Source organism: Astatotilapia calliptera, chromosome 13 (assembly GCF_900246225.1).
Source record: "Astatotilapia calliptera chromosome 13, fAstCal1.2, whole genome shotgun sequence".
NCBI lineage: Eukaryota > Metazoa > Chordata > Actinopteri > Cichliformes > Cichlidae > Astatotilapia > Astatotilapia calliptera.
In genome coordinates, this window is record NC_039314.1 from 3,329,256 (window position 1) to 3,346,628 (window position 17,373).

The following is a 17,373-nucleotide window of genomic DNA, read 5'->3' on the forward strand; positions in this document are numbered from 1 at the left end:
TCACATTATATATGATATAAATATTTTCCTTCCATATTTAAGAGAATGCCAGAAGAGCGGCCAATTTAACATCTAACCGAGTATTAAACTCTTGACTTTTTTATTGCTGATGCCATCAAATGTCAAGCCGCGCCTCTGGATGACTTCTCATCCGGGCGCAAAACACATCAAGTCCGCCACCAATCTGCAGGAGTGCGGGACAGAAACTTATTTCTATGCTAATGGTGTTGACAAATGTGTTGCGATGGGGTTGCCATTTTTGAGCGGACCTGAATTGTCGCCCTGAATTGAATTGTAGTGTGAATTATCATATAATTGCATTTTCAGCTGTGATTTATCTGCACGTTGAGGCTGGTGCGCTCCAGTTAGTTGGTCGTGGCGTTTGTGCGGCTGGTCTGACTCAAACACTGCAGGATGTTTCTCCACTTGCAAACATCAGTCTTCACCCCCCTCCACACACACACTTCTACTTTTCTCAGCTCGTTTCTTTTTACAGTCATTTTTTTTCTTACTTTCTCTTCATCTTTTACTTGTTTTTATTCATTCATTTATTGACGGCCTTTTTTTTCTTCCACTTTCCTCTGATGCTTTCATTATATCCTTTGTACTTTCTATCTTCCATTTTCTGTCTCAGTAGTATTTGAAGGGGATGACAGTGAGGTACCCTCAGGGTTATACAGTAGCTCTCCTTCACAGAACACACACACACCAGCACACAAACCCAAACTCACATCTGCTCTTCTCAGTCATTTTCTTTTCTTTATCCCAGCATTTGGCACTTTCTGTCTCCTTCTCTCCATCTATAAGTTCCAATGCATCATCCTGCATATAATGTTGATGCTATACTGTCTGAATATGCCTACAGATACCAGGAATTATCAATATAGGCTTTCAGTTTAAAAAAAAAAATCAAACTAAAAGAAGAACTCTCAAACTTTCCTAACACAAACCAAGCAAACCAACAAAAGACTGCAACAGACTATAAATGTGAGAGGTGGATTACTGTTCAGCTGTGCAGTCTCTCCGTGTGTGTCCACTGGTCTGAGCATGATCTGTTCCGTAGGCTCCTCTGTAGACTCTACTGTGCGCGTTGCAGGCGAGGCCTCAGGCATCCATGTGATTCTGTGTCACCACACTGCCTGTCCCTGACTGGCCTCAGTCGCACAGACTCCTGACATTTGACATGATGCCACATAATTGCAAGGCCTCAAAACATCAGCATCTCCAACCTTGTGCAGGTTACAGGCAGCTGACTCAAATCATTTTGAGGATATACATCATGAGGGCTGACATTACTGGGACCAGTGTGCTTACTGGGGATGCATGTAATCTTGTGAGCTTGACAAGGATGGGTTCTTCCAGAGTGAGAGTGTAAAAAAAAAAAAGGGCTGTGTTTTTGTTTGGTTTTGTTTGTGGCGCTGCAGCTACTGCTATCACGCTTTGACAAAGTGCTCAGGTAATGCTGAGCAGACTGGAGTTTTAGCTGTGCAAACATTTGTCAGAGCTGCTCTGGACTAATAGTGCCGTCTATATGCTTTCTTCTAAAATGACTCCATGGCTAATACTACAATACTGCATGGAGAAAGAAATGACTGACACATACAGTCATTTCATGTATGGAGCCAATACTTAGAATTAACCCATTAAAAATACATAGGATTGCTATATAAAATGGTCAGTATATAAAATCTGTCTAATTAACTGTATAGGTACCAAGTACTGTGGGTATCTCTGTAGCTACTCTACAGATTGCTAAAGTTAGTGAGTGATGACTGATTTGCACTTGCAAACTTGCAAACAACCGTATTTGTTTTTACTCCAAGAAATGAGTAAAACACTAATATTTTCCATAATTGCAGTTCTACCATTTGTCCGAAACTTCACGTATACAGCAAATATTTAAATTGATATGATTTTTTTAAAGATTTATTGTAAATTCAAATTCTTTCGATTTTGGATTTAATCATCCCCCTTTGCGAATTCAATGTTTCGGTTTCACGTTGTGTATATGTAGCTCATGCATAAGTTAACAGTCACCAAATTGTGTATCCAGGATGAAATTTTGTTAAACTCACTAAGTCCTAATAAATGATTTGAAGATTCGCAGCAGGCCTGGCAGAGCATATTCAAAGATATAAACACATGTGGTGCTCAAGCACCGGCGCTTTTGGCTGCTTACTTTTTACAGTAAGCATCTTTTTTGCAAGACAGGGTTTTTTTCAGTTTCAGTTTTATAGTTTTAGAATTTTTCATTTTAGATTTGATCCATGGCATCATATCCAAATGAAAAGCATGGCATGCTTTTTGTATTTTTATAGTTTTGCTAGAACACATGAACGCGAGCCCCTCCTTGGACTCCTTGTCAGCTGTGCATGGCCGTGAGCTATCCTCCAGCATCACATCACTGATCTGCTTGTATTAGTAACAGCCAGGTAACAGCAGCGTTTGCCTTAGCCTTGTCACTGTTATGAAATTAAAACATTTTATATCAACACAGCCAGTCAAACATAAGTAAAAATAGACAATCATTAGGTTCTAAAAAAGCAAGCTACTCTGATTTAAAACATACAGTTGAAGCTCATCAGTGTCTTTGAATTACATGATCGTTCTACACAAATGTCAGAATCTCTCCTGAATCTATCCAGATACCACGGAGACATTTTCTGTACATAATATTGATTTGTCAACATTTTCATTCATTAAAGGCAAAGTCAGAAATGTTTTTAAATTAATATGATGTCACAAGTACATACAGTGTTGAATGAAAACAAAGTCCACACATCCTTATGATGTGGATGCAAATGAACCAAGTCGCAAGAAAGAGCTTTCTCTCTAAGTGGACGGTTGAAAAAAACCCTCGAGGTTTGTGTGTGAGTCCATAAGAAATGTCATGAGTGGGTGACCTACTGACCTACAGCTGAGGAAGAACAACAGCGACTGTCTGTGATTATGTAGCCAGTTTGTGTGCGATAGCCTGAGCAGCTCAAGTAATTTGTGTACCGCCTGCACACGTAGACAGTTTTAGACAACAGTTTTGTTTATTTAATAGAAAAAGAATGTTGTACTCATAAATATGTATTAATTAGTGTGAAATTACATGTTATGACAAACATGCACTTTCATAAACTTAATTGTGAAAGCCAACATATTGCCCGTGCATCCTGAGTACAGTGGGCAACACGGACATCGCTATTCTGCCTAATCCTCTTTTATGTATATGTAGTATGCCAAAGGCTCATAGGTGTTCATATAAACATGCTCAAATATACTGTGTACAAAAATGTTTTTATACACAAACAGTAGAAAAACCATAACCATAAATTTTATGTCTATCATGAATGCCATTTCAGCCCAGACTCTTTGTTGTTAATATTGAATTATTAATACTGACTTTGATGAGGCAAGTGAGCTCTGACGTTCTTTAATTGTTGTTCTGGTTTCCTTTATGATTCGCTGGACGAGTCGTTGATGCACTCTTGGAGTGATTGTGGTTAGCCGGCCACTCCTGGTCCAGGTTTTCTCCATTTGTGTGTAATGGCACTCACAATAATTCACTGGAGTCCCAAAGCCTTAAAAATGACTGTAGACATCAATAAACAAGAGGAGCCTATAGAGAATTAGTAGAGCTGATGTTGGAAAAGCAAAAGGTGTTTGGCACAACATCTTAATAGATGAGATCATCATTTAAAAAGTGCATTTTGTGTTTACTTCTTATCTTTGTCTAATAATACAATTTGTTGGATGGTCTGAAACATTTGTGCAAAAAAACTAAGAAATCAAACACTTTTTCACCTCGCAGTAAGTAAATTGAAATAAAGATTTCCCTTCTGAGGCTGCTGTCATGTGCTCCATCTTTGTATACAGTCTATAGCTGTGAAAATGGGAGGTCAACTAACTGAAAGCAAGCTAACTATGTCTACATACTCTTTTTATCTGGTAGCATGAGACTAGGTTTTCATTATATCAGCTAGCTCTTCTCTTATCTTTTGCTCATCATTGGGCTTATGCCTAAATTTACACACTATTTTCTGCCTATTGAGGCTTAATTATGTCTCCAGAGCACTGGAAAAAAAGAAAATCTGCATACTATCATCTGGCAAAGCTTTTGTTATTGTAAACCGTCATTTAATTTAGAAAATCATTCCTCAGCTGTGTGAATTAACAACATGCTGGGCTAATTTGTTTGAAAGCTGTTGTTCGGTGGCAGTTGCTTTAAAACTAAGGGTGCCCGATATTTACTGTACTTGCTGCAGGATTGGTTGCAGTAATGTATAATTAAATATGTCTATTTTTGGATCGGCTGTCCTTTCAGTTGTCCTGTCGTTTACATAACTTGCACAGTCAGGGGCAGACTCTTCCTATGAATAAAACAGGATTTATGATGTGGAGAGTGACGGCATTTAAGCCAGTCAGACGAGTGATTGACAGATACAACAGCGTGACAACAGGAAAGGGGGGCGGGGGCCGATTCAAGAGTTGAGACTTGAATGTCATGCTGAGTGCAATCTATGACAGCAGCTTTTAAAAGACAACAAGTATGATTATTTTGTACAATTGCACAAATTTGATAATTGTTCCAGGGAAGATAATCCAAGATTTACATTTACAATCCCCAGAACAAACGCCTGAGATGGGTCGTCCATCTGATTTCAAAGTCCTGTCTTTCCTCTTTGTTGGCTACTAATAACATCTGAAGCAATCAAAGTGATCCCATTTAAAATGACATCCTGCTTGATGCATCGTCCTCGTTTCCAAATTGCTCAGTGTGTGTGAACAGATGGAAGAACATGCAATCAAAGTTGATAAAGCATGACAATTTAATTCTGGAATAGAGCCTATTAAACAACTTGCTATCACCACATCAGTGTCTTAAAAGTGATTTGTCATTGAGTAAGCCCATCACTTGGTTTTCACTCAAATCACCGAGCATGAGATTGATTAAGCCTCCAAAAGTAATTTTGTTTGAGAACAATGTAATATCCAATAGCGCACAGTGCTATCAAGTATCCCTGCTTTTCACTGCCCCTCCTTAAACATGAGCGCTCCTGTGTTGCTATCTAGTCCAAACAATCAAAGGTGCTTTCATCCTGTGAACATATAAGCTTGTTTGCCTGCAATTACTTTGGTGTGAACCAACTCAATTAACGTGGCTCAGTGGTTTCTCCTTTCTTTTCTTTCCGACAGATGTCTTGATCCATGGTGTGTGCATTAATTAACCATCAATGATTAGCTTCTCAACTGAAGTGGAGAACACCAGTTAGCTGGAAAGCTGCTGGACTAAATGTGCTTCAAGGACCTTTAAATGGATCTGCAATAAACTACTGACTCATAATCCAGCTCTTCTTAGATAAACTTGATGTGAGATGTTCCACTGTAGTTAACTTTGCCCTTGTAAAATCAGATAGGTAGTAATAACACTAGAGAGGTGAGAGTTTGTAATGAATATCTTGATTGGTTGTTCCCAGCACAACATCTTTGGTCTTCTGGCTTTAGGCGTTTGTGTTGGACGGCATCAAACACAAACAGTCTGTTGTGAAGAGAGTGCAGAGCATGAAAATGAAGCACTCTATTTACCAGCCTGTCTGTGTTTACACCGTCACCTGTGGGCACAAGTTGTGTGTAATGACCTAAAGTAGAAGAATGCAAATTCAGGTGGAGGAAATGACATTCCTCTGAGTAGTGACTGTGCCCAGCATTGGTCACTTTGATTATGACTCTTGGCTGGCTTGGGAACACCTTTGTGGCACCCTGGAAAAGTTGAAGGAGTAAATTTGGGCTCTTAATGATTTCCTTGGACTGTTTGTTTCCCAGGATGGAACGATTGTACTTCATATGTCTGTGTAGGTTCTCAGTCATCCATGTCATTCCAAGCTCCTTAGATTGTACCGCATATATCTTTAATATCCTCGGAAAACAAGAAGTGGGAGCATAAAGGTGAATTTATTTAGGATTTTCTGTAATCCACACAGGATTCAATGTGTACATATAATTATTTGGTTAGCAAGTTGCACGTCTGACAGACACTTTCATTTACAGACTATTTCACCAGTTTGCTGAGATCTGGAAGAAGACCCAAACTGTCCCCTCAGATGACAGATGACTGGTTAGGATGTTCAGGAACAACCCAGGAATCACTAAGGATTAAGCCTGCCACTGCAAACAGCTGGAACACCAGCGTCAAAAAGTTTCACATGACCACAGACTGTGAGGGTGCCAACCAAGATAGAAGCCCCTGCTCCAAAACGGACACCTTTAAGCTTGACTTAAAGTTGCAGCAGCTCACAGAAACAGGTTTCATGGTCAGACCAAATGAACATTTCTGATCGGTGGTTTGTAGCTGTTTTAGAATAAAAGATTAATAATGTTTTTGTGCTTATGAGAACATCAAACAAGACAAAGTTATCCTGTTTAATGTGTATTCATTTGCTGAGGCCAATAATAGTTTTCCACCCCAGCTCCCCATGTCACTCAGGCCGGGATTCTATCTGGCTGCTGTTGTGTAGCCTCGTGCTGAGGTCTTATTGACCTGTGAGGTAAGCAGCTTTAAAATATCAGAACAGTGTCATGTTAAGTTGGTAGACTGAGCAAAGCCCAAATAGGAAACATGATTTACTTGAGTTTTTTTTAAAATACAAAATAATAAAATTTGATATTACTCTGCAAATCTGAGGGCAGATATAGCACAAATCCTTGTAGCATCTAATTTAGCATGGATTGCATGTGTTACAGCCCCTCAATCCTCCATGTTTCCAGTGTTCAGAAGTAGACTGGAGTTCATGCATTTTTTTAAATCCCTGCACTCCTTTGCATTTGACACTTCACTGCCAGGTGGTCCTATTTTCTCCAAAGCCATACCAGTCAATAAATAATATTTTTCTATGACAATAAGAAGATTCTGCAAGTCTTTGGTTTGAAAAGTGGCAGAGCAGAAAATCTACTCCTGTACAAATGATCTCCATTTTTATTAAACGGAATGACTATTATTCCTTGGTGCCAAAGGGAAAGGAACATCAACAGATCATCACAGCGTAGAGGCTGGAAGCATCATTAGATTAACCTTCTGGGTGTCCTGTGGTGAAATATGATCACTGGGCCTCTAATGACGGTCGCAATGAATAGCAGATCTATTACTTCCCAAGCATCAACCGATACTGAAGCGATTAGATGACAAATCCACTGACAGAATATCAATCAGGAAATATTTCATGACAGATTATGAACTGTCAGCGCGCCTCTAGCTTCTAAGATTTTACTATTACACTATTCATACTATTACTATTCTGACGGGTTGTTTTTGTTTTTTAGCGGTTACAAAAAGATAAGAGATGAAGTCTGTTTTTTCTTCTTTATTTTTATTTGACATGCACATTTTTATGCACTAAACGGCCAGTTAAAGAAAATAGGTGGTAGATCGAAATAATTTTATGAAGCCTCAAAATGTTCATTATGTCGATTTGTAAAATGATTTTGTCTCTTTAACTCCTTCATGGTGTCCCACGGGTCCACATATCAAGTCCTTCTATTTTATCTTGGAGAAACTGGGCTTGACAAGCACAGCATGAGAAACACAACCTGCGCTGTCTCTTCTCCGGGTGTCTCAGTGTGAGCTGGGTTAATTCTCAGCGGACACTGACGCGCACAAGGTCTCTCTCGCTCTCCCTCCCGCTCTCTTTCTCTCTCTCTCCCTCCCGAGGTTCCCTCCTCTATCCCGTTTCTCCTCCTCTGCACCTGCTCCTCCCCTCCTGCCTTATTATCCTCAGACTCGGAGCAGCGCTCCTTCGTCCTCGCCAAGTGATGCTCCTCGTCTGCCCGCATCACCTACATCACTGGTTTATCACAGCGCGCTCCAGGTACGGCTGCTCCGGCTCGTTTTGTTTTTTCTTTTCTCTACTGAAAACAAGCACTGAAGAACGAGTGATGGGAATTTAACCAGGTTTCCGTGAGAGAGCAAGAGAGCTGGAGGAGGGTAGGAGGACGAAGAAGCACGCAAGTCCCATCCGAGAGAAGAGGAGGGGGAAGAGGAGGAGTAGTGGAGACCGGAGAGACGGTCCCGCCGGGACAGGGGGGAGAGCGGCGGAGGATTGTGTGCTTTACATAGTTTGCAATGGACTCAGCACGCTGCTGTGTGCGGGCGGGTTGTTGGGAATCAGCTCAGTGGATGTAAGGGAAGAGCTTCTTGGAGTTGCGGTCGGTCGTTCTTCGCCTTTCCGTTTGCGATGGAGTGAGAAAGACCGCGCGCACGGCAACTTCATACCAGCCATGAAATCTGTGTTTTTCAGCCGTTTCTTCATCCTGCTGCCCTGGGTCCTCATTGTCATCATTATGATTGATATCGACAGTAAAAGAACGATCCGGGCTCCAGCAGCCGGTCGGACCGGCAAGACGCAGCGAGCCGTCCGAACCGGCGCACCGGGGATTGGTGGCTCTCAGAACCAGTCCGCCCTGCCGATTATCTACGCCATCACTCCCACTTACGGCCGTCCTGTGCAGAAAGCGGAGCTCACCCGACTGTCCCACGCCTTCCGTCAGGTGCCCCGCTTCCACTGGATCGTAGTGGAGGACTCGACTGCGCGCACGGAGCTGGTTGCGCGGTTCTTGGCCCGGTGCGGGGTGCCGTATACCCACCTACATGTGTTCACTCCCCGGAGGTTCAAGCGCGCCGGGATGCCACGCGCCACCGAACAGAGGAATGCGGCTCTGACTTGGCTCCGGCAGCACCGGAGCAGGCGGGACTCCGGTGTGGTTTTCTTCGCGGATGATGACAACACGTACAGCCTGGAGCTGTTTGAGGAGGTAATGCCTTGCCTTTGTTGTCACTTTGCGTCATAGTTATCTTTCATCACAAGAGTATCGTGAGTGTGGAGTGGGTCTGCAGAAGTGTGGAGTAGCATCTCTGACTTTTCTCCACTAAAATCTGTCGTTTTACGTTTGCATGACAACAACATCCACACAGCTCTATCTCCGTAATATAAACTTTTAAATACTACGTAACTACTGCGTTGCTTTGTCACCTGATATCTGTGTATTACCTAGGTTTGATGTGAGCTCCTTTACTCAGTACATCTTCACTCTCAGGGTAAAAATCCGACTGTCTTTGCGCCAAGCCCTCAAAGGTCACAGGAATTCCCCCTAGTGGTGTTACTGCAAAGGAATTCAAGCCTTCACAAATATAAGTCCCCCAGTTGTCTGTGTAGGTTCTCAGTCATCCTTGGAACGAAAAGCAACTTCAGTGAAGAAGCTTCTCGGATGAGAGGTGAAACACCTTCAGAAAACTTAAAGAAGTCCAGTCGCTTTTCTTTCCAAGCTCTTTAAATCCTCCAGTTCTTCATGTTGACAGGATCCCACTGGTAAACACCCTGCCTGAGCTTCAGACCCCAGTCTTCCTCAGTCTTAGATAAAATGGTAAAACTGCTCTGGTTTTAAGCGATTGTGTCCAAAATGAGAGAGACTTTACCAAATGATGAAAATGAATGAGATGAAAAGAAAGGAGTAAAGACAATGATGGGAAGATGGAGAGTTGAGAAGAATGAATGGAGACTGTGGTGCTGCAGTCTTCTGTCTGTTAGCCCTGAATTAATTTAGTTAGCTCTGGATTTTCTTGGAGCTCTTTGAGAGTTATTTTGAATTTCAGGAAGGTGTACTTTTTTAATTACTTAGACGGATATGAACATTAAATATTTCATATAATCTCATGTAAAATGCTCTGAGGCAATATTTCCCCTAATAAGAGGCACTGAAAATCGAACTGCATTGACTAGATGTGATCTGCGAAGCAGACCTAATGATATGCCAGTATTGACCTTCTCGAATAGTAAAGTGATACCTCCATACAGAACAACATCTACATGCGCTGTGCTGATGCATGACTGTTGTTTGTATCTTTGGGAGTTTCTTTTAACAGGCATGCTTAAAGTGAAGCCTGGGTGTATTCCTTTAGCAAAGTGCGTAGGTAATGAAGACAAAAACAGCAGAAGCATAATAAGCAATAAAACAGTCCTCTCATAAATGAGAGTCTGGAAGAATGCCTCTAATTGCCCCTCTCGCTGATTACTGCCCATCACTGATAACTGACTGCAAATCTAAAATTACTTTAGTTTGTACCAGTAATGAAATTTTAGAAGGCAGAGCATTGTGAAATAAATTCAGAATAGTGCAACTCTATATACACATATGCGTTTGTATATTGATTTTCTCTATCTGAACATTTCCTGGCACGCTGCAGAATTTAAAAAACAAATGTATGTTTACTTAGAAAGGCTTTTCCTGTATCCATCACTACCACTGCCCGTCACAATTTCCTAAAGCCCTTCATGTAGTTCTGAATTGCTTTTTTCTGTGGCAAACAGTCCAAGCCCCAAAAGCACACAATTTGCAATGATGTAAAATCTATTAAAAACAAACAAATATTCACATTTCAGATCCAAGCAACAGTTCATTTTTGCTCAATAAATTACTTAGTGAAGGTTAATAAATTAGTAAAAATATTTGTAGAGTAATTTTCTGTAATTTGTGCTCATTATTTACACCATGCAGAATTTAAATAAAATAAATAAACAGAAAAAAAACTAGAACTGCAAACACGTCGAGAAATATCCTCATTTCTAAACAATATATTGTTATAAGTGCAGAAGTCAGGCCTATTTAATTGAAATTCGAACCTGACTAATACCGATGCCAAAATATGGTGATTTAAAAATCCAATGTGCCACATGACACACACACACGTGTGTGTGTGTGTGTGTGTTCTTTCATAGACAGGAAACAAACAGATTTCCCTAATATTTGTTATGTATACTTATTCACTTGTTCACTTGCTCTGCCCATCTCTCTTGGAACAACTGATTGTTGTCTGTGGGAATCCAACTGTGTTTTCCGAACAGGGACGTGGTAGAGTGTCCCCTAGTGGACAGAATATGCAATGTTTTTTCTTCATTATTTATTTTTTCAATCTTTATTTATTGAAATCGTTCAAATGCCGCTAAAGTAGAGCAGCTAACAGCTGTAAATCAGAAGTTACAGTTAAACTACTGATTCAAAGTGCACATATTTGCATACAGAGCAGCACTGAAAAAGCTGAAAGGCTAACATTGTAGATTAGAGGAACAAGGACAAGAGTGAGTGGTTGACGCAATGATCTATTGGACACTCACAGTGCCAACACAGTCTTCAAACTGATGGACCTAACCACCAGGTATGCAAAGGTTCAGGTACAGACTTGTTTCAGAAGAGCAGTGACGTGATTAGGCTTCCTTCTTTAGACGATTGTCCAAATAAGTTCACCATCCAAGACATAAACATTAAACACTAAACATAAACATTGTTGGAATGTTCAAAGGGCCAATAAATCCAATACAGCAGAAGTAATTATTTGCATCACTTAAGAGCATAGAAATTCTAATATAACAACAATAACATGCTGACTTTAGAAAGCACTCCCCTCTGTTGCTTACTCAATGGTGCACTTGGGCAAAAATCCACACCATCCTGAGCCCAGAGTACCAAAGTACAGCCTCCTCTGAGTCTCAGTGCTGTATTCGCTGACTTTGGCGGAGTGTAAAGGCCGTCCATTTGATTTGTTGATAGCACATTGTCTTCTCTCTGTCCTCCTTCCTGTTTCATTTCCCAGTCCTCTGTGCAGTTAATGGCCTGTCATAGAGAGATAATAGGCTGTCATACAGCAGTAATAACCTGCAGAAACTGTCCGCAGCTTTAGACTGATGACAGTAACTTTGCTCAGTGGGTGGCAATTTCACATTAGGAAACCTGACATCATTTCAAGAACAAAAATGATTCATGCAACTAAAAAACATTATTTCACAATAAACCTTCAGAAAAATATATCCACTGTGAGATTTTAATATCATGGCAGGCATGCTTTTGTAAATCTAGGTATTAAAGGGTGAATTTAGATGGTCTTAAGCCTTTCATTATACAAGACAACCTTGTGGCTAGAAAGCAATGTCTTCGTAGTGTGACTACACAAAAGTTATAGTCTTCATCTTGTTTTATTTCCGCCGCAGTTATGTATGCTAATACTAAAACTGGATCCTTGATCACTCGTCATCATCAATAGTTAATTTTACACACCTGCCTCATAGGGATAGATAGAAAATGGGCAGTCAGGGTGTATCTTGTAGTGTTAGAGGTACAGCTGCTTGTCACTGGGCCCTAATATACAGCTGCTTCATCCTTTGCAATTTTCTACAATTTAGAAAATGCTGTAAATAGTTTCTGATGTGTGCCATTCGTCAGAACGTAGGTGAACAACACAAAAACAAAAATGGTATGTTCTGACAGCAAAGTGTTAGGGGCATCAGCAAGGATGACTAACACCTCACAGGGTTAAAAATGTGCTAAATTAGACACAGGGTGCCTATTGACATATTGTATATCATTATTCATGCACACAGTTGGAAATGAACTGTTTCAAATCTCTATCTGTCCTCACTGGTAACAGAAGGAAAGGACAATTTAAACCCATCCTTTGCTGTGAGACATTGGGACTAACTTCTTTCTCCATCTTTCAAAAGGCAAACAGGTTTTTTGACTGGTAACAACTGTCCCTTTTTATTTTATCCCTACTTCCAAGCGTGTCTATGCTACATTTCTCATTGTTGTTGGACAAATATTATCAAGACATACACATTGATTAGGATGTCACTTTATGTTATGTTTATCTTTCCTGGAGGACAAACTATGTGATGGGCACATGTCTGGAATAAGCTAATATTTGGCCTGACAAATATAGGCGATTTATTAGCTGAGCTACTTAACAGCAGTGGCTGAGTGATTACAGTGAGCAGTTACCTTTCATTATAGATAAGTAAATATTATAGATAAGCCATGGAATTAATGTACTATACTTAGAGTGAAGAAAATCCAAACTTAATGCATTTTTGAATGAACAAAACTAGACTGAAAAGTGAGAAAAAAAGTAAAAGTATTGCTGTTTTCATGTCTTTCTTTATGAATTCATGTTTAACAGCCTCTGCTAAAAATGACATTTTAAAAGCAAATAATGATTTTCATTGTATGACTTTGTGTATTAACCCACCCACTTATGCACCAGCTCCACAGAGTAGGGGTAATTTTAACATAGAGATGTGTACTTTTCCAAATCCTTCAAGCTGTAAGCTACAGAACAATTATGTAACTGATCATTTATATAATGTATGGTTACTGCTGGATATATTCAGGCTGAATATATAAACCTCATTCAGTATTTTGAGATTAGCCTCTAAACCTGACCATTTTGCATGTGGCTAAAACAAACCCTCCAAACCGCCGTAAACTTTCCATGCCAGCTCTTTAGAGCAGCGTTTCCCAACCACTGTGTCACGGCACATAGGCGTGCCATAAGGAAATGATCCGGTGTGCGATGGAAGATTATCTGGTTCCACCTGATTAGTACTCTAAGCACCTGGCGTGAGTAACGGGCAGAACAATTACATTCTCTTCCACTAGAGGGCAGTGCAACTACTTGCTCTAATTAAATGGGTTGCCAACTTCCAGTAAAACAGAAGAAGAAGATGAAGAAGCAGTGAGATAATAGTCACGATGCAGCGCCTAATAGCAATAGATAAATATCTGAAAAAAAAAGTAGTCAGTCTGAAAATTCCAACCCAGATGAAGGCCCTAGCATGAGTAGTGCTCAAAATGACATTTTTGTTTGGTGGTGTGCCGCGTGATTTTTCTAAAGTGAAGTATGGGAAACATGTGAAACACTGCTTCAGAGAAGCTGAAACTGACATACAAACACAAAATTAGATATTCACATAATCAAGGTTCAGGCCATTACGCACTGAATGTGTTGCGTAAAAACGCCATGAAATCCAGAATTTTCCAGATGTGAACATGCCAGGTAACCTATATAGACACTGAATAATTGCGAAAAATTTGTCCCTCAAAAACACACTGTGATCAAAATGGAGTCGATATCAAGCGATGGTGAGCTAGTCCTGATTTTACTAAACCAAAAACGGGAGAAACTGAGATTCTGGGTTCATCCCGTTCTCAATAGAAGACAGCTGCAGGGAGAATTTCATGGTTTAATCCAGGAGTTGAAACTGTATCACGGCTGCTTTCGTACATATTTGAGAATGTCAGTACGGCACTTTGAGTGCTTGTTGAAAGAGTTGGGACCACATCTGAGGAAGAGAGAAATCATTTCAGAGAGGCGATTGTGACACAACAAATGTTCTTCCATGCTGAACTCTGTGTTTGTGTGGTTGATGAGATGTGCTTATACACACCTGAAACATCTACAAAATCAACTTGATCAAAAAAAAAAGAAATGGCGCAAATTCTTCCTCCTTATTCTGCTTAATCCCCACAAAATATTTGCATGGATTTTATGCCTCTGGTCTATAAATGTGTAAATATGAATTAGGAGTTAGTGTTGGGGTTGTCACTGATGACAACTTGATTTAAGAGGCAAAAAGTAAGGCATTTCTGACCTACAGTTGTGCAGTGAACAACTGCTGGAGGAAAATCAGCGTCATTGGGTGCTGATTACATGAAAATAACGTCCAGGCTGTTATCCTAAAAGAAGCAGGCTACAGGCTACTGTTGCAGAGTACTGAGCGAAATGTGTTACCCCAAACCTGTTCTCCTCCCCCCTTATGAAAAATACATTGGTACCAAGCAAATGTTTAACAGGCCTCCAAAGTGTTTCCCATCTTTCTCCGGCATCACAGTCAAAGCGACAAGTCAGGTGGAAAAGCATACCATTAAGTTGAGAGCTAAAGGGTGTATTCTTCATTTCTGCACATTAGTCAGGCCTCAGTTTGGCATGGTTTATTATTGCACATGACACGTTCCGGCTCAGTCGCCTCCCAGCACTCAATATACTGGCAGAAAATGCAAGACTCTGCATTTAATGCCTCCCATACAATTATGGCTTGATTGGCCCTTAACACAGAAGCCTGTTGGTTTCTTCAGGTGATTTTGTATTTTTGCCCTTAGAAATCAGTGTGCTGTCGTCATGGGAACGTCCTCTTTCCAGACCACATTTCTTTAGTTTGAATCGCACAGATTTTTGTCTTTAAAAATATCAGAACTTTCAGGTAACTTCTCGTGAGGACAGACAAGCTTGTAAATTGCACGTAAACTTCATTTATACCCACCGTAATGGAATTGTTACAGGGTCTGAAAATCTGTAAGGGGCAGTAAATGAGGATTCGTTGATGGTTTGGGAGTTATTTTAGGAAACTAGTATGTCCCATTGCACAATGGTAGGATCTCTCTGGTTGAGGGAAAATCAAGAGGGGCCAAGGGGATTTTAATTTGGCTATCCATTAATGAGAAGTAGCACTGTACTGCACTCAACAAATTGATACGTGAGATCTGGGATTGCATTGACATTGCTAAAAGGATGTCCAATCATAGAATCAGCTTGGTTTTAAGTCCTACGTTGTTCTTTGGAAATTTCCTCTTGACTCATAAAGTAATCAGTTTAATGTTAAATGCTTCCTCTGCGATAGGCTTTTTGCGTTTTGTAGGATTTATCTAGAGCCTTGGAAATAAAACTGGCAGAGGCACAGGCCAGAAATCAAGATAATATGATCAAGCCTTGTTGATGATATAAACCCAAACCCTGTGTTTTAGTCGACAACAGAAAGAACTTTTGTTTTAAAAATGTGTTGAGGTTTACCAAATCTGTATTATCCTTTAAAAGCTTGCTCGTAATATTAATATGTAAATTGTTCATTTAAACATACTCACCAATAAATCCAGTATTTCAAGCCTAACCCCTTCTTTCTCTGGGTGAGTTTCTTGGTGCACAGACCGTCAGCATTAGCTGCGTAACAAGCAATCAGGAAAATTAAGCTGTGCCATTTATTTTTTTTCCTCCACTCTCCATTCCTGAAAAGCTGACTCTGGGGATGGAGGCTTTTTCAGCTGACGGCAGTATGGCAGAGCTGTTTGATTCAGCTGCAGCAACCTGTCAGCCAAGCAAGACTTTCGTCAGACCTGTTTTGAATAATTGAATTCCCCTGGCCCCGAGAGCTCCATAGCATTCACAGCAACTATTTTCTGGAGCAGCTACTGTAGGAAACAGTGCTGAAGTGTGACTCAGGAACACCTTTCTTGGATGGTTCCATAGTAGTAGTAGTAGTAGTAGTTCCATTAGTAGTTCTGTGGATGGAAGATTTTTTGAATTTTGAATCAGATGGTTCATTCTCTAAATACTTCCAGATTTTCTTTATACTTTGATGTGGTATTTGTTTTTCCTTCTCTCACATGTTTTACATCCCACTGGGGAGTCAGTTTGATGGTCAGTAATGATGTTTTCACTGGAAACATCCCAAAGACACACATATATAAACATCCAATATATCTGATCACATCACACAGCAGACTCCAGCCTGCGAGCGGCAAGCTGATGAGGAGGCAGCACAAAGAGAAACTGGTGGGATAAAGGAACCAGAGGGAAATGGGAAATTCAATTTCCTCTAACCCATATGAGCAATTATCATAATTACATAGTGTAGTGGGAGAAGCGAGGGGTGGTAGGGTTGTAATGTCAGGGAAGTGAAGCAGAAAGGAGACAAACCCTGCAGAGAGAAATTGTCCGTGGTAGGGTCGGTGAGAGGATAAGGAGGGTGGAGGGAGGAAGGTGGTGGAAAAGCTGAAGGCTTTTAAGGGCCAATGTAAGTGTAAAAAAAGTGTTATGCACCAGCTCTCTGCTTATTTCCACTGCCTTTTTTATCTGAATTGTCAGTTTGACGAAACACCCTCCCCGTGCTCTCTACTCCCTCATCAAATCTCCTGCATTCTCTTATTCACCAGGGTGTGTAACAATGACTGGGATGCATCCACGCTGAACAGAAGCTGTTTTATTTGGAGATAAATATTTTTCTATGATTTCATAGTTTCATCATAGTTTAGAATATATCTACTGGTAATATTGTATAATGTCACAGAAATATTGAAATTGAATTTTGGTTAGCAAAGATTGATGTGATGGTTTTTTTAGCACCTGTATGTGAGGATGTTGGTAACAGTGGGATGTTTGATGATGCGTTGCATTGTTGCAGTCATGGAGGTTCGTGGATAATTTTATCTGCTAATTCAACATATTGATCACTGGCTGGTGTCCTTCCCTCAGGATGTGTTCAACATTAGAAGGAGCGTTGAAGGACATAGTCCAAGCTTTTGGAAAGTAGGCTTATTTGCATTCTTTCAGAGAAACATCCGTCTGATTTATTTGTGTTAACACCAGTGTTGGGACTAACGCGTTACTTAATAACGCGTTACTGTAACGCGTTATTAAGTAACGCGTTACAGTAACTACGTTATTATTGTGGTAACGAGCACGGTAACTAGTTATTATGCCAAAATCAGGAACGCGTTAGTCGTTACTGGGATTTA

The 17,373-nt window shown here is 40.4% G+C and overlaps 1 protein-coding gene across 1 annotated transcript in view; it reads left to right on the forward strand.

Annotated features, from left to right (window-relative positions):
• The first annotated feature begins 7,718 nt into the window (after positions 1-7,718).
• b3gat2 (beta-1,3-glucuronyltransferase 2 (glucuronosyltransferase S)) overlaps positions 7,719-17,373 on the forward strand; it is a 60,701-nt gene continuing 51,046 nt past the window's right edge. Inside the window, exon 1 of the mRNA XM_026189786.1 lies at positions 7,719-8,793. Coding sequence (XP_026045571.1) covers positions 8,260-8,793 — 534 coding nt within the window. The 5' untranslated portion in view covers positions 7,719-8,259. The remainder of the gene's footprint in view (positions 8,794-17,373) is intronic.